Raw genomic sequence first — 25,958 nt, 5'->3', positions numbered from 1 at the left:
TCATCATAAAAAAGGTAGCAAACTCATATGGAGACATCTGCACTGGGGTCGTGCGCATATAAGTTCATGAGTCCTATCACGCACATCTTGATTTTAATTATAGCAAAAATAGATGAGCACAGCTCTCTGTGCATCTCTCTGGCACTGCCGAGGCACACAAGCAGTGTTTCTGTCAACCAATAATAGCAATGAAAGGGTCAACTACATGCACCTTGAATGTGTGATGTTTCAGCTGACCATTTTTGAAGTGCATTGAGAACAGTTAGTTTGTTCTTACACAAGCTAACTGTGTATAATGTGTGGGATGTTTCACTTTCCAGATTGTATTTCTTAATTCTGCATATGCATGTAAAGTTGTCATTGAAATCAAAACAATGAGATGGAAGTGTTTCTCAATTCCAACAGGATTTGTTTCAGTTCTTTGGGCATGTGGCCAATGAAATAACCAAATATGTTTTGACATCAGAACTCGGTTTCTTCCCTTCTGTTATCCATCTCACAGAGTGCCTATCGAGTTTTCACCAACAGTACCTGCTTGAAGCACATGATTCTGAAGATTCGTAGAGATGCTCGTAATTTTGAGCGGTATCAGCACAACAGAGACCTAGTAAATTTTATCAACATGTTTGCTGATACCCGACTGGAGCTTCCTCGTGGCTGGGAGATAAAAACTGACCAGCAGGGCAAGGTAAGAGTGCCAACAAAACTAATCACTTGTTTAACACAGCACTTCAGACTACATGATTATTAAAAGTTTCTTCCTTCTTGACTCAAAATCAGTGAAGATTTGGTTTAAACAACACAAGCAGCAAGGAGAGTTATTTTAGAAGCAGGAAAAAAGCTTCAAAGTTTCAAAGCATTTCTAGTTTTCTGTAGAATATTGTACCAAAGCAAGGCAGCATTGGACTGACAACAAAGTTTGAGCCAGAGTAGATCTGTTGTGACTGCAAAATTTGACTCACCTTAATTCTCTACCTCCAATTAAGCTTTGCTGACTGACCTCTGGGTCCACCAAATAGGTTAAAGCAGCATTTCCCAATGATATTATTCTCTCTTGTCTTGTGTACATCATGGCCATTGCACATGATTTTGGTCTACACAGCTTCAGATATTTTCTAAGAGGTATTCTAGCTTTGAGTAGGCCAATTGAGTCCTGTTGTTTGCAGGTGCCTTCCATGGACTATATTTATCCAAGGTATTTCCCACATACAGTTGCCCGTGGTTTTCCTGCTGCGTTCCCGCGATACCATCACAGGGTTGTCAGTCTTCTTATTAAAGGAACCATTGTTCCTTTGTGTTTCAGTCTTTCTTCGTTGACCACAACAGCCGTGCTACCACCTTCATAGATCCCAGGATCCCGCTGCAGAATGGGCGTCTCCCAAATCACCTGACTCACCGGCAGCATCTCCAGCGGCTCCGTAGCTACAGCGCTGGAGAGGTAACTGTGCTCATTTCAACTCAGGAACTTTTGGCATCAGTCTTCTCTGGAATGATAAGAACTTCTTATATTTTAAAAGCATTGAAACAGACTGTCTTGGGAATATCTATCTTCCAAAGACAATAAAGGATTTTTTTGTCTTTCTGAAGGGTTTATTTCAGAGCTTGGTAGTTTATATTTTGATGGTATTTGGAATAAAATAATAAGCAAATAAAGCATAACTGAAGTGATGACAGAATAGATTTGAAGAAGAATCCATATTGGACATCCTGGCCTTGCTTTACTTAAGTTATTCATTAATTTTTTATAGTCTGATACCTCATATGTTTCTTCATTCCCCACTGTGACACTGTGCTCTGAAAAGACAGATTCCCTAGAAGTAGTGCAGTAATGTATGCTGAGGTTTGCTTTCCCAGCTTTCAGTCACATTAAATATCTTTCCTATATATCATGGGGATGATTTTTATCACTGAGGGCCACGGACAGGATTGAAAGAAGCATAAATACTGTGTTTACATTGTGGATTTAAATAGGAAAAAGTACCCGCAATCAGATTTTTCATATAGCAAATCCATACATTTAAACATTTGTAAAGATTGTTGCTGAATAGAACTAGAGATGAACTATGGTGAAAGGATCTCTCTCTTCCACAAAAATATCCAGAGAAATGCTTGTGAAATTGGCATCAAAATTTATTGCAGCAGGACCAGTCTGAATACCTCTCACTGCCAGGTAGGTTGGGATTAGGAGCTAAACAGGGTGTGAGGTCAGTTCTTCAGGACCAAAGGCAAACCAGGCATGAGTAGCTGGGGCAGGTTCTCTCCATCTTGGGTGAATACAGCACCATATTTTCTGAAGATAGAAGTGTATCAATGGATCTGTTTCAATCACATCTTCCCACCAGCTTAGCAACTTCCCTCTGCCAGCAGCCTTCAGTTTAGTGTTGATTGAATTCAGTTGCTGTGATTGAATTACTGGCATGACTGTGGTTTGGTTGCCACCTGCACTGTGATTCGTGCTCGGGCCCATGCTTGCCTGAGGCTTACTTGTAAATTTGCCGTGTCAGGGACAGAAACACCCCTGAACAATTCAGATGACCTCGCCCAAAAATACACTTGGTTTTGCAAGCACTGGCAAGGCTGGCAAGGAGCAATATGCAATAAACCCCCAAAAAGCCAGTAAAGGGTAGGAAATCAAAAGTATTGGATACTTTTGAGTAATGATTATCTAGGGAAATGAAAAACTGTTCTTTGAGGCCACTGTTCTGGCATGATCAGCCAATGAAATAGTCACCTCCCAGTCTTGGTGGCCCAGGTCCCACAGTGCTTCTACGCCCTTGTCATAGACAAACTTCTTTGTTGTAGTCAAGTAGCTTCCCATTTGGAAGTGTCTGCTGCTGCACTGGAAGGACTCCCATTGATTTCCAAGGACTTTGGATTGGTGCCTAAAAGTCCCTCATTTACAAGGAAAATATTCAACCCTTTGCAGCTCAGTCCATTTATTAAGAGCCTCATGTTCCATGCCATTTTCTCCAAGTGCATTTGGATGCTCTTTGGCCTATAAATCATGTCTGTAGCCTCACGCGTGGGGCTTTGTCCTTGCCATGTGTCAGCTGTCTGCAGTCTTGCTGGTTTCTTTGCTGAGCAGATGGTGTGGCCTCTGGAAGCTGTCACCAGGACAGTATGAAGGACCACGAAGGACAGCTCACCAGTTTTCCATGTTATATACATGTGTCAAAGGACCCTGAAAGACGTCAGAATAGTGAAGTTGTGCTTGCCAAAGAAGGCACAGAAAAGAGCCAGGGTAATGAAATAAAGGACCTCTGCAAAAATTTCCATTGTTCTGTGTAGATTGCTGATATTAAATGGTATTATATATTAATTTGAAAGAAATGCTACAAGTTCTTTATTAAGCACTTTTTTAAGGGTTATCAATCTTTTACAGGAGAAAGGTGGTTGTTGCTGCTCTTAGTTATCTGATTTTTGGAAGAAAAGGTCAGTTAGCTATTGTGGCCATCAGTAACTAAAGTATAGGTCACTAAGTGATTCATTTCCTTCTGAACCTTCTATAAACAGAACAGTTTGTAAGCACTTTCCATTCCCTCTAAAGGACTTCCCATCTGCAGTGAAAGTCAACATCCATGATTACAGGGTAGAGATTTTAAAGACAGAAAGAGGAAGGAAGCAGGCATCCACAAGGGAGAGGCAGGAGGTGCAGAGAAGGTGCTAGAATATGGCAGTATATACATCTCCTTACCAACCCAAACCATAACAAGCAAGTAGAAGGATTCAAATGGGCCTCTGAAATCCAGCAGCAATATAAAACCCAGGAAAAGATATTACATCTTGAAAGGCTCCTCTGGTAGTTTGGACTCTCCACTCTGGTTGCAACATCCCAGTATCAATATCAAAGCTATTAAAACCTGACATAAATCTGTCAGTAACTCTGCACTACATGAACCAGGTCACTAAATCATTGGAGGGATCACTCTTTATTTTGAATTAGAGAATAATGTGCTAATCAAAATTAAATTGTTCAATTAGAAAGTTAAAGTAGACAAGACGATTGTGACTGAACACTAAATTGGAGCAATCAATTGTATTCTATTAGCTAAGAGTGGAAAGAAAATTGTGAGCAAAATGGAAGTTAATTAGAGGGCTGTGAATTTTCCTGTTGTGTTGCCAGAGAAAAATTGTTTGGAGGTGTACATGTGCAAAGAACAAACACAGCATGAGCAATGCCTAGGGATGGTGATGAAGAGAATTACATCACCAGTTTATTGAGGTGTGTACCCAGCTGGATTCTTAGCTCTTAAACCAGAACTGGGAAGATGGGAAGAGGGGAGTGAAAGTTTCTTTTCACAGGCACTACACACATTTCCTTCCAAAATTCTTGCTCCAGGAGAAATATGTCCAGGCACTGGAAAGCTGAAAAAAGGAATAATGACAAGAGCAAGAGGAGGATCCAGGCCCAGGCTGGGCAGAAGTACCATGCAGTTCCCAAGTGATGAGCAAATAACACCTGGTGCTAATTTTTATGGGAGATACATTTAACTCCTCTGTTACTCCTCCCTTTCCTCTTTCTGTCTTCTGGTCAGTAAAATGTGTAGCAACAAGGCCTTAGGATTTGTCTTTGTCAAGGATGAGTCAGTGATCACCTTTAAAAACAGGCTCACCCACCATCTGCATTCCCTTGCAAGTCTGTTCTACAAGGACCTGAGGAATAGGCATCCTCACCTGAACTCCAGGACCCCCTGGAAGTGAAGAAGCTGAGCCCAACAAAGCCTTAGCAGCCTCCCACACATCCTATCTAGTACAGCTGGTCCCGGGCCAGTGTGTAATCCTGGCCATGCTGCCGACAAACAGCCCAGGAAATGGCTGCTCCCACAGGGGCCCATGCCCACCGTGGCAGTGGATCACAGGGCACCTCTTGCACCCTTGCAAGGTTCTCCCCTGTGCCATAGCATGGAGTGAATGCTGTAAAGGCCACTGTTTACTGGGGTGGATGCCTGGGTCACAGGGGAAAAGCTGCCTAAGCCTGATCTAAACTTTCCTTGTGAGTTGGCCTGTGGGGGTGTGAGGAGGAGACAAAGGCAGTGAAAGGGTACAAGTGAAATCCTAACTGGATGATGAAGCGAAACATTCACCATGCACTTGCACAGCAGTTTTGTGTTTTAAATGACAGCGTGTTTGATTAGAATAGTTAAGATTTTTCATTGTTTAACCTGTGTGTTGACACGTATCGAATGCATTGACTGGTATCTTGTTATGTGTAAACATTTTAAGCTTTATGAGATCCAAAAGGCAGCTTGCCAGGCACATTTAGCTTCCCAGTTTCTGTGTATATCCAGTTGGAAGGACTTGGCTTTTGGCTATACCACTGAAAATGGGTTGGCACCATTTGCTTGGATGCAGAGCTAAGCATTTCAAATATTGAAGTTGGGGCGATTTCTTCCTGAAGTAGTTGCCAAATGCTATAATTTGTGCAGTGAGAAAGGAGCAGCTATTAGCCCAGTGGAGTGGCAATTGGAATTCCTAATACATCTTGTCCTGATACAGCCTCACACTGTAGTCACAAGACAGGAGGGACTGTCTTTAAACTGAGAGAGGGTAAGTTGAGATCAGTTATTAGGAAAAAAATTTACTGTGAGGGTGGTGAAGCACTGGAACAGATTGCCCAGAGAAGCTGTGGATGCTCCATGCCTGGAAGTGTTTTAAGACCAAGCTGGAGGAGGCCCTAGTAACCTGGTCTAGTGGAAGGTGTCCCTGCCTGTAGGAGGGGTGTTGCAATTAGATGATCTTCAAGGTCCTTTCCAATCCAAACCATTCTATGATTCCTCTCTTGGCCTCACCGTGCCCATATTCTGGAGGAAAACATGAGAGACAGGTAGGTTCCCCTCAACTTTCACAAGTCTCCGAAAGGTTACCCAGCAAGTAATGCCTTAGTGCAAACATTGCCAGATGTCATTGTTTGCCTTTTAATATCTTCATACCAAAATGTCTTCTCACCTTTTAAGAAATCTGCCTTTCTGACACGATTCCTTTCACTAGATAGTGTATTTGGAACAGTGGCTTTCTTTAAGTGCCTCAGTTAAGGGGCAGTGAAAAATTTCTTTCTTACTACTCCTTTTATCAGGTCTTTGGATAACATTCTTATTTCCAGTGTATACAATTCAATTTCTGGTTATGCAAGTTAGTCAGCCTTTTGGGATGATACAGCCTTTTTCTGTGCTATGATCTACATAGATATGCCTTCCTCATGTTATTTCCACTATTAAATTTCCCTTCAACAACACTGAGTGAGCATTGCAGCATTGCAGGGTTTTTCTCTTTTCAAAAACATTGCTGTAAAAACCTTGAAGTAATGCAGTTATGCTAAAACAATACATGTTTGATACTACAGAGTATGTAGTGTGATACTACAGAGATTTTATTTTCATTGAGCCAGAGATATCCATCACTGCAATACCTACATTAACGTGCATTTACTTCTGGACTCTGGTGCCTTCAGCACTGAGGAGGTGTGATAGCTCTGGATAATGGTGTACCTTCATTTGGAAGCACAGAATTACTTGCCTTTTTTAAGCTGACTGGAGTATAAACTGTAATTTTCATGAATGCTTTCTGCCCTTCGGTCAGCATCATGGACCATTCGGAAGGTTGCAGAAGTAAAAATGACAAATCTTTTAACTGACCGATGAGCTACTGGTGGTCAGTTTTGATCATTCTTTTCCTTTTCTCTGATGTTGTAGGCCTCTGAAGTCTCTCGAAACAGAGGAGTTACTCTGTTGGCCAGACCAGGCAATAGTCTTGTAACAGCTATCCGAAACCAGCACCATCACGAGGCATTACCTCTGGGTAAGCCAAGTTGGTTTTTTAATTCTCAAAGCTCACAAAGGTGGGTTTTAGGACTTCTCATCAGCTGTGTGCTGCACTGCCTCATGTTGCCCTGTGCCTCACTGGCAGTGCAGTGTGCCCCTGTGGAGTTCTGGTGATGTGGCAAATAAAGCCTCTGGTTTGATTTTACCTTTTCCAGCTTACAATGACAAGATTGTTGCATTTCTACGTCAACCCAACATTTTTGAGATGCTGCAGGAGCGTCAGCCCAGCTTGGCCAGAAACCATGCACTCAGGTACTGCTTTTTGCCATACTGCTGTACCCTACTTCCAGAAAGTGCATTTTGTAGTGGGGAAAACCAAATTCTAGTAATTGTAGTACAACAGATGAACTTGGATCTCCTGTGGAACTGCCACCATTAAAGAGTAGATGGGAACCACCAGGATCCATGTGGTTACTATAGTTACTTTCCACAGACATCCAAGAAGTAAAATAAATGTGGTCAAATAATGACCAGAAACTCTGCCTTCACCTGCAATTATCACTTTGCTTTTCAGAAGATAAGAGTTAAAAGAGTGTTTGGATGGAAGTCAGCAGCAAAACCCCAATAAATCCAGCAGAGCCAGGATTTTGCTTCATGGTTGGATTTCCACTCCTGTCATGGATATAGTCACCCTATACATTATAAAGTAATAGGAGCATTATTATGAAGTGGGTTGTACTATTGTCTTTAATCTTTCTCACTTGACTTAAAGGTAAAGGTAGTAGTTTCCAAAGCAGTTATATTGTGTCAAACCCATTCCTTTCCTATTAGATTTTTTAAAAACAGAAAAAAACGAGAACCAATCACCAAGACAGCTTATACTCATTCGAATTCCAAAGTTCGAATTAACTGATTTTGGCCAAGAACTTAAGCTGGTGTTAATCAATGTCAGAGGTGCCCATATGCACCAGCTGAGAGTTTGACCAAGAGTTTAGGTTGTACCGTGCAGTCAGAGGTGTGGCTGCAGGACTGCTGAAGGAGGAGAGGGCCTCTAAATTCCTGCAGTGTGCTTTTGCTGGTACCCTTATTGACTCCTCATTTACCTCTGACGGCCAGACAAAAAATTTTTTGGGTGTAAGGATTACACTTCCTTCTGGAGGAATTGATACATGCAAATAAAATGAGAAATAGAATGAAAAATACTCTCAGTATTCAAGATGTACATTTCTGTAACTGAGAAATTTTTATCTTCACCATCACATTATTCCAGAATATTTTTTTTCCTCAGCTGTAACTTGAATTCTCATTTCCCAGAGAACAGATAATGCTTTTATCTCCTTTTGAGCAGAGAACAAAATTGACCAGTGATAGGGGCTAGACAGCTTAGCCAGTGCATAATGAGATTTGTAACAGGATATTGAGCCTTTTGCCTCTAGGTCATTGCTGATTATACCTTGGGCCAGGAGTGATCCAAGCTACTGTCTAATGCTCATGCAGCAGGTGTTAAGCAAACTCTTAGGATGCAAAGTCCATCTTTTATGGACCTTGATTACAAGGTTGTAGAGATCATCCTTGACTTGAGATGTAATATTTTGACTTAATACTAGAATAAAAATATTTGGACAATGCAATGCTTTAGAAACACACTGATAGGCTGGGGTGTAGATGCATATCTTTCATGATCCTAATGATAGGATCCTATCCTATGTTTTCCAGTTTTTATTAACAAAAGGTATGATTTTACACATACAACTCATATTACACTGTATAACCTCTGTGTGATTAATTCATACCAATATATGTTAGAGTGTTATTTCCCAGATGGAACTGACAGAGGGAAAGGAAGTGATATTACTGCAAATTCTGTTAAAAAAAGGTGCTATGTTAGGTGTAGGCTTACACAAAAAATCTGCACTCGGTGACCTGACATGTACACATGAAACTGGAGGACTAAGAATCATTCTGTTCTCTAAAATAGGGAATAAAATCTCTTTCTTTTGGATCAGTAAACTGGGTGATGGAGACAGAATTTTTTTTGCAAGTTTGTTAGGAAGATTAAAAAATTAATCAGGCATATAGGATGTTTGCCACTTTTATAAGGAATTACCAGAAACTGGCAAAATACCAAAGAATAACTACTCTGTGCATGGCTCAAGCTGTGATAATGGCATGGTTTTTTCTGGTTTTGTATTTTTTTTCTTCTCCTCTCCATAATATCATTTATATTTCAGGGAGAAGATCCATTACATTCGGACAGAGGGTACACATGGGCTTGAAAAGTTGTCGTGTGATGCAGATTTAGTAATTCTGCTGAGGTAATCAATTTGATCAATAGCATAATGTCATTACTTACAGTACCAGAGAAACTATCTGGCTCTTTCTCAGCATAATTGAAAAGATTTTGTTAAATCAGGTCATACTGATAGCCATCCAAAATGATTCAGCCAGAGTCAATCTGTCAATTTGTACTTCCTGGAAGGCAGCCTCCAACAGTGCAGTAAATCCAGCCAGCTCAGTCAGTATGGCTGCTACCATCAAGGAGCAGATAAAAAAGAATCAGCTCAAAACATTTCTTTTTAATGGAAAAAAATCTTGTTTTTTAAAGAAAGAAAAAAAAAAAAAAAAAAAACAAAAAAGAGAGGGAAAAAATCCCTTGTCTTTCTCACTATAATAATGTAACTGCTCATGAAATTGATAATTTTACTGCATCAGTCCTGCCACACATGCATGAAACCTCAATGTCCAGTGCAGTGGGCATTGTCTGGGTAATGAAGATAAGGCTTCAGTTTGTACTGGAACCAGAGAGCTTGGTCTTTAGGTCCTGCTTCTCTTCAGTGCAGCTAAGAACTTATTCTATTATCTTGGTCTGAGATGGGAAATGTTGCATTACCCAGGTGGGGTTGGTGTGCTGTGATAGCACTGCCTAATGCAAGAAGTTTACAACTTATTCCCATCATTTCAATTCAAGCAGTCAGAGCACTGAACTACATGAAAATAGTAAAGTAAATAGCCCAAGTAAAACAGCCTGGGAGACAGAGTGTGCATCTTTACTTCTTTTTGCTAATGTGTTGAATGTGCTCCTGATTCCTACATAGCCTCATGTCTTTACTCTCCATCAGTGACTGAGCTATCATGTTAGCATCAAACATCTATTAATATTCATTTTGTTCTTCATTGCTAGTGACTAGGCTGTCTTTGGGAAGCCTATGGAGTTTTTTAATCCATGAGCTCAGAGATGCACCCAAACATCTGACACAATGAACTTGCACAGTGCTGCATATTTACATTCCTTCATGTGATGAATGTGAACTAAATATCTCCCTATGACTTTTTGCATGCAGTCTTTTTGAAGAGGATATCATGTCCTACATACCACTGCAGGCTGCCTTCCATCCAGGTTACAGTTTTTCTCCTCGCTGCTCACCCTGTTCATCACCCCAAAACTCTCCAGGTAAGGAGATGGGAAAATTAGAACAAAATCTTGCATTTGTGGTATTTCTTCTAATAAATAGAAAAGAGCAGATTCAGAGAGCATCAGCTGTCAGCCTTCTAGTTCCAGTGCCCACTCTGAATCTGATCCCAGCTGCTTTTTTTGCTGGGTCAGTTTCCAGTGCTGCTGTGTGACTATTGATACACGTACACCTTTTGATATCACTGGAAAGGATTGGGTGGTGTACTCCAAGCATAAGTCACTGACATGGAAGCACATTCATTTTATGTGACAGCAGCCAAGAGAACCTTCCAAACTGAAGGTGTGTTGCAGGACTTCCAGTATGCCTGTAAAGTTCAGTCTCCTCCACTCAATGTTCCAAAAACTTCTCTTCTTCCCTAGGCACATCTATTTTGAGACCTGAGGGGATCATCTTCATCATCTAGCCTGACCTCCCGTGCTGAACCCATTAACTTAGGTTTGACAGGAAACATATTTTCCAGAAAGACATGCTGTCTGAGAAGGTTATTTCCAGCTGTGCTATGTCTCTGAAGTTATTGTTTATGCTATAGAAATTTGAGGAGCTAATGTCTCCCTTTTGCCAAGAGACACAACCCCCACCACAGTCTCACTTTGTGGCTGTGTGTCCAGTGGCCATTTTGAGAGAATCAACAGAAATGTGATCTGAAGAAATCCATTTTTGGTGGAGCTTTTTGAGCATGCATTTAAATTATCTGATTTCAAACAAAATTAAGGAACAAGAGAAGTTCAAATCTTGAACGTGAATGTGGAAAATGGAAAGGTTTTTTGATGTGAAGGAGATAAATGCTAAACCCTTCTCTACAGGAGAACTGTGTTCTGTCAGAATGTCCTATTTTCATTAATGAGTTTTAACACCATTGTGAGTACAAGTTCCCCTTGTCTATATCAGGACAGGTCATAAGCAAGTCTCCTTCAGGACAAGAATCCAAGTATATGGCACAAATGTGACTTAGGAGACTGTTCTTGTGAAAACACAAGGGCAAATACTCATTTCCAGCAACACACTGTCTTCTTGCTAATTTCTGTCCTGGTTATAGAGCCCATGAGAGCACCCCTTCTCTTATGTCCTGGGGGAAAACAAAAGGCTGACAGAAGAAAGAAGTGTTGCAAGGGATTCTCTTTGTGCTGCATGTATATACACCTTTCTGTTTTACCAGCAGAGACAGTAATGTCCTTCCCTTATGGCAATCATGATACTTTGGGCTCCCACTAAATGTGATGGGCTTTTTTTCCTTTCCTGTGGAGCATTTGCTGCCATAAAAGGGCTGGTTTTTATTGTCTTTTGTAATGAGATAGGTAAATGGGATTTCATTAATCCATTATTTGGCCTTTTATGATGTGGCACTTGTTTATACAAAAAGAATAATCTCCTACTTTGAGAATGCAGCCTTCAAAACAAAACAGGTTCCAAATTGCTGAAAAATCTGTTGTTATGTGTGAATCATAATAAGGAAATGTAGCATTTCCTGCTGACAGAAATCCTTTTTGATGCCACAGAGGGGTTTTGTGTTGATAGCTGGAAGTGTTTAATATACAGTCAGATTAACACAGGGAAACCTGACTCCCAGCTTGGCTGGGCTGCTAGTCTCCAGCGAGAAGCATTGCTCTGAGTTTCAGAGGTTTAATCCTGCCAAGTAAGGAGATCTCCTATACAATGCAGAGGAGAGAGATCTCTTAAAAGTGCAAAAGGGAAGAAAACCTAAATGCCACTGACCATGAAAGGTAGATATGTATGTCAGTCTTTCTCATGGCTTTCTGATCCTTCAGTTTCCATTCAGTCACAGCTAAAGGCAGAGGCAACACAAGGACACACACAAGGTGAGCTTAACAGTACTTTTAGTGAAGAGGATACAGTCCCTGGAAGTTCATTTCCATCACTGAATTACAGGAACTTACAACTCTATTGATGCCAGATAGATCAAAACTAACAGTGAGTGCACTGTATACCTGCAGGAAGTTCCTAACACATTTATTAACCAGTTCTGTGTGGAAACATCAGCTGCATGATTTGGAAGAAGGTCAAGCCCCTAACACCTTAGGATGCTGTTTATTTTCCCTCCTCCAGGGCTGCAGCGAGCAAGTGCAAGAGCACCTTCTCCATACAGGAGGGACTTTGAAGCCAAGCTGCGCAATTTCTATCGAAAACTTGAAGCCAAAGGGTATGGGCAAGGTCCAGGGAAAATTAAGTAAGTATTAAAATCACTCAGTCAGTCTAAGGGGACATAGCTTTGTCTTTTGTCATTCACTATCCATGAGGACAGGGATAGGGAGTGTAAAACACCCTGGAGATCACAGTTTTTTACATAACCTCAGGGAAAGATAAGATCTTCATATACTCTGCAAAAGAGTGACCTTCAAGAGGCTTTTGTGTGGAAGTTTTCTTCCTAAAGATTCGTATTCTCTTACTTTCCCATTTCTTGCCTATTTAACAGGGATATTAATATTCCTACCTATAATTTGCCAGTAGGAGAATTATCCTTCCAGGCAAACACTCACCAGATATTAACCACAGCTATATCATTGTAATGGTGGGATGACTCCAAATTCTTTGGATCTACATAGCAGTAGATATGTACAACTCAGGGTATCAGTGTAACTCAGGGACAGAACAGGATCCTACACAAGTTAGTTTGTACATGCAGGTTTAACTTTCCATAGTTTTTTGTGTTGATAGCCCTCCTGGATTCAAACTGGAGAGATTTGTGCCAGTCTTCATGTGTTCGGGGTTCTTTGTCATTTGATTGTGGAGTTTCTTTCCATACATCTTGTTAGTTGGCTTTTGAGTCTGTACCAACTTGTGCTCAATCTAGTTATCCAAGTTTGCCAAAGGCTGTGGGCTGTTTCTAGGGTATTTCCTGGGCATCTGGTTGAATTTATGCCTCAGGCTGGCTTCCTACCAAAGGACATCTGTTGTGGAAAAAATAAATTTATGAAGCCAAGCAATTTATTCCAGGCAAATGTCATCAGCAAAATGATCTTATAGAGCTGAGGAGTCCTAGCTGGTGGTTACCCCTTTTGGTGTCCTGCTAAATGGGTCCAAGGCAGACACTAAATATATTTTAGAAGGTCTGTTTTAAAATGTCCATGAACATATGAACAAGAAGGGTTTCTTGCACAGATGGTGTGTAAAAGTACTATCCATTAAGTTGTTGTAGAGATTAGTAAGGGAGTGAGAGATGTGTTTTATAAACAGAGGCTGATAACTCCCTTAGCTTCCCCTACCACAGAGGCAGTATGTCCATGGACATTCACTGGATAAAATCCAGGAAGTGTTTGGGGCCAATTCCAGAAAGCTGGGACTTCATATACCGAGGGAACTCACAGCCCCCTCTACCACATAAATTTGTACATACGGGTTGTTGCGGAGAGTCTTAGCAGCAGAGCAGCACTTTGAACCTAATGATGGCATTGTGAAGGAATTCACCTTCAGGGCACATAGAAAAGCCAATGGAAACCCATAATGGTGAAGTAGCACGGGCACCAGCAGGTGCCATTTTATGAACTTCTCTGAGAACGAATGTCTCTCTTTATAGCCGTTGTTTACCTCCAGCCTCACAGGCTCCCACAAGACCCAATGATCAGATCTTTATTTCCACTGCCCTTTGCAGGTTGATTATACGGCGTGACCACCTCCTGGAAGGCACCTTCAACCAGGTCATGGCCTATTCCCGCAAGGAGCTCCAGCGCAACAAACTCTATGTCACATTCGTCGGCGAGGAAGGGTAGGGAACCACACAATGCTCTCAGCTCTGAGGCAGCTGCTCTGTTGCAAAACAACAAGTTGACTAATGCTGAACCACTCTTGCTACGTAATGGTTTTTTTTTGGTTTTGTTTTACCCCTGAGTAAGTGATTCATCTTAATCAAGGCAAATGTTTGTTAAAAATAACATAACAATAATGCTTCATTTTCCTATAACAGTTTTACCCCTTCCATCTAGATGTCTCAAAGTGACAGTTTAAGTGGTTAAATCTATTGTCATCTTGTTTGCTGTAGTTTTTTTTTCAGGCTGGAAGGGAAAACTCAACTCCAGGCCAATATTTACACACTGAATCGGTCTGAGGGCTACAGCTAGAGACCAGACCTTTATCCAGTTTGTTACTCTAACTCTTCACAATAGATCTGGTTTTGCTTTAAAAATTTTAGCTTTGCATGCCAACTAATGATCATTTATTATCCATATGTGGATTTCTTGTTTCCATCTTAAGTGAGAAACATTAATGCTGTTTAGTCCCTAAAATTTCATTTGTGCACTTGGAATCTGAAAGCAATAGAAGTTTCCTGAGAAGGCCTTTTCTCAGGAAGCTTTGTACAACTCTTAAAATCCATGAGCCATTTTTGTATGATGAAAGCCAACCCCTGACCTTTTGTTTGTAAGCACAGCCTTTCAAATCCACCTTGGCTCACCTCAAGAGCTATATTGTAATTGAGGGTTAATCCACATGCTTTTATAATGGAAAGACCATTATGTGTGTGTTTCCAGTGTGCCATATGACATAGACATGAAATTGTATTTCAGTAGCTTTGCATGTAAAGTTTCTTTCGTTCAAAACCCATGTGTGTAGGATTTCAGTCCCAAAGGTATCAGACAGTACCTGAGGCAACTCTCAACATGTCCAGCAAATGCTGACACTCTCAGCTCTGAGGTGTCATGGCAAGTGAAGGGCTTCTGTCCCTCGTCTTGGGACAGGTTACATACAGTGGGAAACAGAAGTTGCCAGTCTCAAAGAGAATCACTGGGTGACCTCAGTATCAGGGTTTTTTCACTCTTACTTTTCATTATCTATGGATTCAATATTGTGTAATAGAGGTCATCTTTCACAGCTGATCTTGCCTCTGGCCTGCAAGTAAAGCATAAACACGTTGCACACTTCAGTTTATGTTTTTGGAATAGCGTTCTGGAATGCTAATACTGGCCAAAGTCATTTTGTTTTCTGTGTGGCATGGTGTCCTCAGGAGAAATTACAAACCAATTCGATGTGCAAATTCATTCATTTTTCACTGATTCATTTACATCTGAAGATACATTCCTCTAGGTTTTCTGCTGCTTAATGCTAATATGCATTCTGCTGGAAGGACTCTAAGATGCCAATTCCATACTGAAGAGTTGATGCTGTATGGCCACGTGATGCTGTATGGGCACAGCTTCCCACGGTTCAAAGAAAAAGACCATTGAAAATGAACTAGAAAGGCTTTATGATGAGTTAGTGTGTTGCCCAGAAATGCAGTAGCTAGTCTCCCATTGGAGGTTTTTGAACATAGACACATCTTTGTAGTTCTTTACTCCAGCTATTATCAGGCTTAACCCAGTACATTGATGTCCATGGAACCAGGCCTGGTCCATGGCTGGCACTGGTGGGTCATGTGGGCTTGTTACCATCCTCTTTTACAGGTGTGGCTTTCATGTCATCACATGATCCCAGAGCTAAGGTTCCTCAAAGAGAGCACTGAATCTCCAGACATAAAACACAGGAGGATGGGCCTGTCTGCCCTTTTCCATATTTCTAGTTGCACAAATCAATCTTTCAACCCCTTTCACTTATGCTTCTGCAACTCCATAGCACACACCATTCTGATCCAGTTGCAGATTATTAAGTAGAAGGAATAGTGTCCACCACAGAAAATCTTTTGGCACACATGATATATGGCTACAGATCATTTCTTCATATTGCTACATGTAGGAAAAACCTACTCACCATTATTAGAGAATGATCTGTTTTTAATAAATCCACCAGACTTTTCATTTAATGCATTCAGGAAAAAATTTTAGTCTCGTTTTCCTTTTGTTTTCCAAGTTGAATGTAAAAATTCAAGGGAAAAAATGAGGCTCTCTACGGAGCAAATTCATACAACAGCAAAGCTCAATTTAGGATGTACCACATGAAAATAACAGAAAAGTGGAAGGGTTGGATGGAACAAGCAAGGAATCACCATTCTGTCTTAAGAGACAATTCTGCTGGGATTTGGTCTCTTTCTTTATGGTTTCTGTAGCCCAAAAAGCATCCTTGGGGCTAGATTTGGGTACATCTCAGTGTAGGAGGGTCAGAGCAATTTCTCATTTAGCCCAGGCTTTGTGGTCTGTGAACCCAGGTGTTCACAGGCAGTTCAGACCCACTCACTAGAAAGCTACTCCTCTGCTGGCCAGCCAGCTGAGGCAAGGCTGGGCCTCGTACCTCCAGTTTGCTACACTTTTGGAACAAAGGAAAGTAAACTACTTAAAGCATGTGTCCCAGTTATGATTCCTCCCAGATCAGCCTTGATATTGGTGAAGTTTTGGCATTGCAACTTGTTCAGGAATCAAGTTTTGAGAGGAGAGATAAATCATGTTAGAAACACTTGACTACACAGGCCGCTGTACTAAGACAGCAGCCAGTGTAGGCAAACCCAGGAAATCCACTCAAGTGATAAGGAGCCTCATTTTATCTTATCTACCTTTTTCTTTCCAGGTTGGACTACAGTGGCCCCTCCCGAGAATTCTTTTTCCTTCTGTCTCAGGAGCTCTTCAATCCCTATTATGGGCTGTTTGAGTATTCAGCCAACGACACCTACACTGTACAGATCAGCCCCATGTCTGCCTTTGTTGAAAATCACCTGGAATGGTAAGAACATTTTATGAAGAACTGAAGAATTGTTTCAGAGCAATAAAAAAATGGAAAAGCAAAACAAAAGCTCCCAGTTTAGACTGGAGTACATACAAATATTGCTAATTCTGGGAAGAGGTGGGGAAGTAGGTTGTGAAAAGGAAGAGATGAACTAAGCATAAATACAAGATCAGGCTCTGAAAAAGCAGTTGTGATGAGGTACTACTATTAAAATATCCTGCTGGCATTACTTGGGACTTGATGTTTGTGAACTTCTGTGTGAACATAAAAAGGACAGGGAGAAGAGTTCTGCTTAATCCAGTCTTCATCTCCTTCATCCCTTTGTAAAAAGAGCCAGTGTGACCTTTCTATACATCACACAGCATTAGGCTTGTAAGCTGTGTAGTGTTCTCTGAGAGCCACATTGCTGCTCTGTTCCTACCACAGGCCTTAAAAAAGGCCCAGTGAAAGCAGTTTCCCTTTTCTTCCCTGACAGTGTCCCTGCTTGTTTGGGGCAGGGCTAGAAGAGTGAGCCAATATTTTAGCTTACTAAGTATGCAGACAAATTTCTGATCTTGTTTCTTTATCAAAAGTTCTGAAAGCATATTGTGATGTCCTCATTTTCTCTTTCTGCCTGCAGATCTGTCTGTCTTTGGGAGTTGTTTTCACTTTGGTAGTTTCAGATGTGGTTAAGTGAAGCACAGGCTCCGAGCCCCAGGCATCACATGGTCCCTTGTGGGATTTCATTGTGTCAAAGAAGTGCTGCCACATGGACTTGTTCCTATGATGGTTTTCTTTGTCAATCTCACTGGCTCTTCTCAGAGATCCTTTTCTTAAAATGGGAGGCAGGCCCCTTTTAAATTGCAAATAGTATGTGTTCCTCTGTTCTTGTGAACAGACCCCCCCTTTGCTTGGCTTACAGCAGGTGGGAGATCATGAACAGTTGTGCTGTCACCTCTGTTAAAGTTACCCAGGGGAAAAGGAATGTGCTTGGGACTGGCATGGTTTCTAAATTGTTGGATTTTTTTTTTGTATTATCATTTCCAGCAGTGGAACTAACAATGATCCTTGCTTTAGAGTGTTTCTCTACTGACATGAGCAGGAAGAGAGCAGCTTAATTCTTACAGCTTGTTCACCTCCCCTGCAGTCCTGTTCATTAGATATTATCTGGAGCCTTCCTAGTTTTCAAGAAGAAATAAAGTCTGTGCTGTGTCCTATCTTAACAGACAGCATGGATAAACTTCTGATTTAGGAGGCTGTTATTTGTAGAGATGTATTTTGACTTCCAGGCAGAGGGCCAACTAGGCAGGTGCAAACCCATGATCATTTTGCCCACATTGTGACAAAGCTTTTTCATAGCCTCCTCTGTGTCCAGAGATGGTGCTGCCATGTATCTCAGCAGCAGGTGAAACATGCCCTTGGCTCTCATGTGTTATAAACACTGTCCTTGCAAAGAGTTGCAATTTTCTTAAGTGATAAATTCTACTGCAAGACATATATGCTGTGTTTGATCCCTTCATTTTGTCCTTCTGTGCCTCAGGAGATTTTAACATGAAAGAGGCAGGTTTTTAAAGGTGTCCTGGGTATACAGAACAGCAGAAAGACACCTCATATGATTTTCCTGTAGCAGTTAGCATTTAACTCAAAAATCAGCAGCTGTTAGACACGTAGGCTGTTTCTCCAACTGCACATATCAATCCAGCTTCTTGCATGCAGAATGTTATTTGGCCTTCAGACATTTTGTTTTCCTATTTTTAAGAAAGATAAATTTGGCCTCTTGGCCTGCAGAAAGAAATAAATGCTATGAATGAAGAGGTTTGCACATGCAGTATTGTTAATAGGGCAAGATTGCATAACCCAAGGGGAAGATAAACAATCCAGTTGATGCTTGGAAATACTTCATGAACCTGTTATGGAAATAATTGCCTGAGACCAGCAGTTTATAATTAGCCTGATAGGTTTCATGATTGGCTTGTAGATATCTAGACATTCTCAATGTTTTTATACTGTGTGACTGATACCAGCTATTCATGTGTAACCTTAGAGTCCTGTGTTCAGAATTCTGTGCAGCCAGTGAAGATAGGAATTGAACCAACCTTCTTGAAAGTGAGTTCAGTTCTCCCATTAAGGCTTTACAAGCTAACTTCTGTGAGGACTCTGTACTAACTGCCTTGTTGCTGTTTGTTCCTGAGGAATGAGGTTTTCTGGTGTTCCCAGGCTTTCTTCATTCTCATCAAAGTCAGAGCTAGAACTTCTGTTTCTCAGATTTACTTGATGATAAGATTCCAGCAGAGCCTTCTCCCTGTCACATGCCAGAAATAGATATCACTTTCCTGTTCTCAAATCTGTTATGAAGCACCAGCTAACATAGATGAATCAGTTTGAGAGTTCCAGGGTCACAGGTAATTAATATTCATAGCCTTTTCAAAGCTTGAAGTCTGATGTCAGTCATGAAAACCACACAACCACAATTGGGTTAGATTTGCAGATTTCTTCAACTGTATGCTTTTTGGTGCTGTGGGGCTTGTTATTTATGTGAAATCCACCCTTGGCATGTTTTTCTCTATGGTACTTCTGCAAGACCTTTCCAGACACAGATATATAAAGAAACAGAGCTAGCAAAAAAATGCTCTCAAAATTATTTTACATTTTCTTAAGTGAACAGTGGTGAATTTGAGATAAATACAACAAAATGCAAAGATGTGAAGTTTTATTCATATTGGCAGAATGGAGAAATACACTGCTCTTTTTCCCCAGCCTAAAAGTTACAGTTCTGCCCCTTTTAGTGGCTTATTTCATGCTTTGCTCTTTGTACAAACAGCATTCTGAGTCCAAAATGAGCACATCAAAGCACAGACTAGTTGTATATATGCCAAGTTAAGAAAGAGACATAATGACTGGAAAATATTTCTCATTTATGGAGAAACTGAGATTTAACACCTTTCCTGCAAGCTTCCATTGAATAAGACTTTTTCCTTCAGTTAACATATGTGCATACTGCACACACAAAATATAAGATATCCCACATTTTTAAAGTTAAAATATTTTAAATCCCCTTCTATCTGAAAGGACAGATACAACTCCTAGACTAAAGAAGTTTGATGATATATTTTTATCTGCATGCTACAGAATGTACCTGAAGCTCATAGCCAGAAAAGCTGCTTTTAATCTGTTCCAGTAATGAGCCATTCTATCTGATCTAGGTAAATGTGTCTAGCTTTTTGCCTAGATATTTGAAAACATCTTCTGAAATACACCCCCTCTGGAGGTACTTCACCCTTTTCCACATAAATGGGCAAAATGTGGAACAAAAGAAAAAAATGTGAAAACAAGCCCAGCCTCTGCATAAAAGGCCAAATGGCCTAGACAGAAAAAAATCATTCACAGACATTCATTTGGAGATCTGAGGGATCTTAACTTGAAACATCTTTTTTCTGTGTTTTCATTGTGAATTAGTGACAGCATAGGTTTTTGTAATAGTAAGCATTTGTGGACCTTGCTGTGACATTTATGCAGCCAGAGAGCAGCACCCCAGTGCTACAGTTATCTTAGAGGCATTTACAGCTTGCTAATCATACTTAGCATTTTGTATCCATCTCAGAGAAGCCCTGTTGTGTTTTGTTTGTTTCTCTTTATATGAAAATTAATGCATTTGTTTATCAGACCCTTTAGAAAGTTGAAGACCTGTGAGTAAAATGTTTTTGTTCAGAATCCTACTGAAGGCCACAGACATGATACACTCAGACCCAATGCTCAGGTCTCCAGAAGTTGTAGATTATTGCTGGACAGATTGTCCTAATGAACTCTATAATTTGATGCTCATTTAGAACTGCTTTGTGGCAGGACTTTCTTCATTCATTTCTCATAATGAATTTTCTTTCTTCTCTCTAGTCCCCCTTCTCATATTCTAGTCTGTGCCACTGAGCAGAGTCAGACAGAAGACTTGCATGAATGCATCTCACTCTGCAGGCAGATGGAAGCCTGGTGCACCCATTCTCCATGCAGACAAGATCTTGCTTTCCCTGTGCTCCAAGTCAGCTGACATGGTCACTGCAACTGCTTGAGCTGAGCAAATACATGCTGTCTCCCATTGGGGCTGATTGCTTCAGGCAGGATGGCACTGCCTCTGTTGCTTTTACGTGTTCTGGCACTCGGGCAAAGGCAGCTCCCTTTGCCTACATGATGCTGTGGGGGCATAGCCCCAGCTAACCTCTGAACAGCCTTTTTATTTATTTTGTGTAAATGAGAAACCACATAACCAGCACTATCCATGTGTAGCGTGCTAGAGAATGCAGGGTGTTGTTTTTCCCTTTTTTTTTGTTACTATAAGGCCAAGGAGAACTGAGAATGTTGCAACTGCAGCTGTCTTTTCTCCTTAGAGAGCTTGGTTGGTTTTCTTACCCCGGTTTCCTTATGAGTTGTGCCTTGTGCAATTGCCCTGCCTATCCATCAGGACAGATTCCTAATCAGATTCCTAATCAGACCTGTCTGACAGGAAGGTAAATGTCTTGAAGATAATAATTTCCTAAAAGCTTTGTCAAACTTGTGTCTGTGTGAAGGACAGATCCACGGAAGAGTGGCTCAGAGAGGTGGGGGAAGAGCTCAGCAGGGATGTGTGCTGTCTGTCCTCACAGCTGGCCATGTGCTGTCTGTCCTCACAGCTGGTCAGGCAGCATGAGTGAGCTGACAGGTCCATCCCAGGCACAGGCTGCAAAGCAGCCACATCATCTTGCTCGGTAGCTCGGGGATGTGAGGCAGAGCTGTGCATGCTCAGGGGAGACAGAAGGGAGAAACTGGAGATACTCCAAAGCCTGGGAAGTGCTAGCAGAAATGTGCAGGAGGAACTGGGAGCTACTGCAGTGTGGTAATGTGGGGCCATCAGAGGCAGATCTATAGGAAACAAACCTCCGTTAATCCTTCTACACAGAGATTGACTTATTTCAATTAAAGTGTTTTTAAAGAAAGTGACAAATTGCCTTATGATCTAATGGGTTGTATTCCAATGCAGACCAGCTCATGGGATGGATTTAGGCACACTCCCTGGCTCTTTATAGAAACAGTGGAGAAATGTAGTCATAACATCTAAGCAGGAGGTCTGGAAACAGCCATTACTCCTCTCCATTGACTGAAGGGAGCTCTTAGGAATATGTGGTCTGAATTACTCATGAATCTCTCTGACTTTTCAGCTTTTGTGGCAGGCAACCTATATATGGCCCAATACCTGTTCAGTCAGGGAGTTAGAAACACTGAGTTTGGTTTTGGGCTTAAAAGGGCCACTTGTGTGGGTCTGCATTTGGGGGAGGAATTAATTTAGGAGACCAATTTTGCAGCCATCTTGAAAGGGCCTGTTTATGCTAAACACTGAGAAATCATCCCCTTAAAAATCAGATAATGCACCCCAGAGTGAGGCATCAAGCTACATCCAGTTGTTTTTGAAATTAGATGATTGCCTGGTTGCCTCAGTTTCCATCTGAAGAGATTTCCTAGTATGTAATCAACTTGAATTCCGTTTGATGTACAGTACTGCTAGGAACTGCTTTGAAATTTTCAGATGAAAGGCACCATAGAAAACCAAAGCATTTAATGTTATGTTAGACCATAAATTTTAATTACTAGCAATATCTTATTTTAAATAAATTATGTCTGCATGAGAAATTTTCAAGCACTATTGTAAATCTTCTGGACAAGAATGATATTAAAATAAATGTGCAGCTGAAATAATTTATAAGACCTTTTCACTGTGTGAAAAGGGTATGTTACTGAAATGCCTTCTTGCTGCTGCACTGTGATCTCTCTCAGTGCCTCCTGTACTTAAGTAAACTTTGATTTTCCTATTAAGTTTGATGTATGACTGTATCACATACAGCCTGCCTCAACAGCTGGTTAATTATTTATTATGGGTCAGGAGGAATTGGAAGATTAAAGGCAAACCAAAACTGAAGGAGAAAAAAACATTCTTCCTAACAGAGCTTGTACAGCAACCATTTTTTCTTTAAAAAAAGGTTCTGCTTTATATTTACCTTACTCTTGACTTTCTCTCTCTTACTAGAGAATTTTTTCCAAGCTCTTTTGAGGATCAGAATGGTGTTGCTTTATGAGCTGAAAGAAGAGATGTCTCTCACAGTCTCTAGCCCTTTTCCCTTCCCTGAGTCTCAGAGTGTCTGTAGCACTTCTTCCAAATTAGAGTTTGGTTTGAGGGAAAGGCAGCTGTTCTGTTTTGTTCTGTATTTACAAAAGTCGTATTTATGGGTTTTTCCCTTGCTTAGGGCCATTTAGTCTTTTGCAACGCTGCAGATTAAATCTGCCCATGGTAGGGAGGCTTCACATGAAAATCTCTGTAGTGTCTGCACCTTGCATGTGGCAGAGAAGAGGGTGAGATCCTTGCTGTCCCTGAGCACGTGGGCCTGCAGGGAAGCAGCAGGATGGGCAGTGATTGTCTGTGTATTGGTAGTGGTGAAAAACTCCCCGTGAGTGATGAACGTTGTCATATCTCCTGTTCCAGCCACACTGGAATGGCAAGGCTGAGCTGTCACTATGAAGTATTGCTCAGTCATCATTCCCCTCCTTACTTCTCACTGCATTTTATTCAGACTTCAGTAAGGTAAAGCAAATTCAGCTAAAGCAGGTGCAGAAATTCCCAAGATAATCTTCTTTTGTAAGTAACACAATTCATACATCAAAAGAAAGACTGCTTGTAGAGCAATATTGTTTTCAGTAAATCACCCATATTCATTTTTGAGTAGCAAAGGCATTTCTTTTTCTGTAGGCCTCTCCCTGGGATTTTTTGAAAGTTGGAAGTTTCATTTGTTTATTGAAAGTATGTTTATTTGTTTATTTCAGTATGTTACCTTAGTGTTACATTGAATTCCAGAAAAGGGGAATATTAAAGATTTATCTGATATGTATGTTTTTGAAGGGAGAAAGGTAATGTTTTTCAGTTTTGCCCCAGCTTGGAAGAGGAACATTTTTCAAAATTCCCATAAAGTTATGGAGGATGAGAAAAATTCTAAGCTGGTCACCCTCTAAGAGAAAAGTTCATGTGATAGCAAGAATACAGAAGTATACATTCAGCATCTTGTGGCTTATTGAAGGAAGCTTTGTACCCTGTGACTTATTCTTCCATTGCAGAAAATGGCATACTAAAAACTGGAATTATTTAATTATGTTGGAAAGATTTGTAAAGAAAATTTAAAAAATTTCTTAGGCTTCAGAAAACAAATGCAAAGGTTCTGCTGTTCTGCATGTTCCCAGAAGAGGATCAGAGTGGTCAGTTTGCAGTGATATTAGTAAAAGCTGGAAGTATTCAATGATTTGCAAAACAAGACCTGTAATGGACTGCCAAGCATTTCATAGCATGTCTGACTATCAGCACACAGATTTCTGACATTGCTCAATTGAGGATCCTCGTTCTGAGAGACAGGCATCCTTAGCCAAGTTGCAGCACAGTGCAGACCCAGGTGTGTGGCTTTGGACAGGGGTGGCAAGTCCAGAGGGCTCTGCACTGCCCGTGAGCTGTTTGCAGTTAGCTCAAGGATATCTGCATCACCTCTCACCACGCAGGGTAAACATTCCTGGGTGCTTACCAGGGCTTTATGATGAGCAGTCTCTCTCATGCTTAAATACCCCAGACAGGCTGGAGAGGATGTGCCTCCTTTGAGAATAAGTCAGTTATTGTGGCTGCAGTGTTTGTAGTTAGCCATTGAAGGAAAATGTGCAGTCATTCAGCTTGTGTTTTTATGACACTCTTGTCTGGCAGATGACTGAATCTGTGGATTTCCCCGTAGCTTGACTAGTTTGTTTCAACACGTGGAAAAGCTATTGAAAGCAAACATAAGTCATGTGATGTCTGAAACTTCACCAATTCATAGGTTTGCAAAGTGCCCACCAACAACTCTTCCAAAGTCTTTGACTGAGAAATCAAAGTCTTTGATGAAAATGTTCTTTTGCTTGTTTGAAATAAAACAAGCCATAAGCATCAGACTGAATTGAACTACCAGGAACTGATGATAAGCTCATGATAAACTGATAAACATATAAAATGTCAAATAGACTAAACAAATAGAATGGAGAAGGGACTCAGAGGACTGTGATTCCATTGCTGACTCTATCACTTATTTTCTTGATACCTTCAGATAAGTATTCTACTTTTGTATTTAAGTTTTGTCAATTTTCACAGTGAAATATTTGCACTGATCTCCTCTGGAAGCTGATCTCTCTGCTTTGAGATTTGCCAGTCAGCAATAAAGTCCAGGATCTGAGAATCACAAAATGTAGAGGTTTGTTTTCTGCTAGCCAGTAGCTCATACCTCAGTCTGGATCCCCTCCATAGCTGCTGGGCAGAGGAGTGTTTGCCAAGAGTCTCCCAGGCCAGTGTGTCTTATCCCTTGTACCAGCAAGAGAAGCTAAGGGCAACCTGGTGCTGATGGAGGTTAGTGGTGCTCGTGCTGCTGTGTTCTGGCAGGGGTTCTCCCCGGGGAGGATGACTGTGCATCGTGGTCTTAAGGCTGAGAGATGGCTCTGCAAGCAGAGATGGCCATTTCAGCACTTGGACACTCCTCCTCTCCTCCTCCAAACCCCTGCATTCATGGAACATGTTACTGATAAAATGATACCTAGCATAGATTTCTTTTTGCAGAGAGAGACCATGTTCATTTTTAATCTCCTTACAAGATTTAAAGGCAGACCTGGAAATCAGCTCTCCGTTTCCAATGCGTGGTGTCTCTGGTGCTCAGACAGCCCATGACACCGAGGCTGGTGTGCCTGCCATGGCCCCATGCAGAGGAATTCCTGCACCTGCAGTGAGAACTTCTGGCACAGTTCAGCTCATGTGCAAGAAGGCAGTGCCAGCAACTCCAGCGTGGGCCTCCCTGACTTGGCTGCAGTGCTGAGCTAATGCAGCTGGAACCCTTTGTCCGTGTGAGTGTTTATCTGGAGCTACTGTGTGGAGGAAAGGAACCATCTGATGCGTTGTGTTGAAGAGAAACCCAAGGGGATTTTATGAATTTCCCTTATCTACAATATCTTTGCCTCTCATTTTTCTGGATAAAGCAGAATAGCCTGCAGCTTTTGCCATAAATTCATGCTTTCTTCTCTGTGACACAATTAGTCTTTTAACCTTTTCAGTCAGTTCTTTTGTGGTGGATATAGC

At 41.1% G+C, this 25,958-nt stretch overlaps 1 protein-coding gene across 8 annotated transcripts in view; it reads left to right on the top strand.

The window, feature by feature from the left end:
* HECW1 (HECT, C2 and WW domain containing E3 ubiquitin protein ligase 1) overlaps positions 1-25,958 on the top strand; it is a 251,651-nt gene that overhangs the window by 198,890 nt on the left and 26,803 nt on the right. For all 8 annotated transcript variants that reach the window (XM_071429780.1, XM_071429779.1, XM_071429774.1 and 5 more), the window contains 9 exons: positions 503-688; positions 1,304-1,438; positions 6,690-6,795; positions 6,974-7,070; positions 8,990-9,073; positions 10,100-10,209; positions 12,296-12,416; positions 13,839-13,952; positions 16,676-16,828. In XM_071429780.1, the coding sequence (XP_071285881.1) occupies positions 503-688; positions 1,304-1,438; positions 6,690-6,795; positions 6,974-7,070; positions 8,990-9,073; positions 10,100-10,209; positions 12,296-12,416; positions 13,839-13,952; positions 16,676-16,828 (1,106 nt within the window). The remainder of the gene's footprint in view (positions 1-502; positions 689-1,303; positions 1,439-6,689; positions 6,796-6,973; positions 7,071-8,989; positions 9,074-10,099; positions 10,210-12,295; positions 12,417-13,838; positions 13,953-16,675; positions 16,829-25,958) is intronic.

This window comes from Agelaius tricolor, unplaced genomic scaffold (genome assembly GCF_023055355.1).
Source record: "Agelaius tricolor isolate 1412-34295 unplaced genomic scaffold, bAgeTri1.0.p SCAF_6, whole genome shotgun sequence".
In the NCBI taxonomy this organism is placed as follows: domain Eukaryota; kingdom Metazoa; phylum Chordata; class Aves; order Passeriformes; family Icteridae; genus Agelaius; species Agelaius tricolor.
The sequence above is the reverse complement of the archived record's forward strand: the minus strand, read 5'-3'. Positions and strand labels throughout refer to the sequence as shown.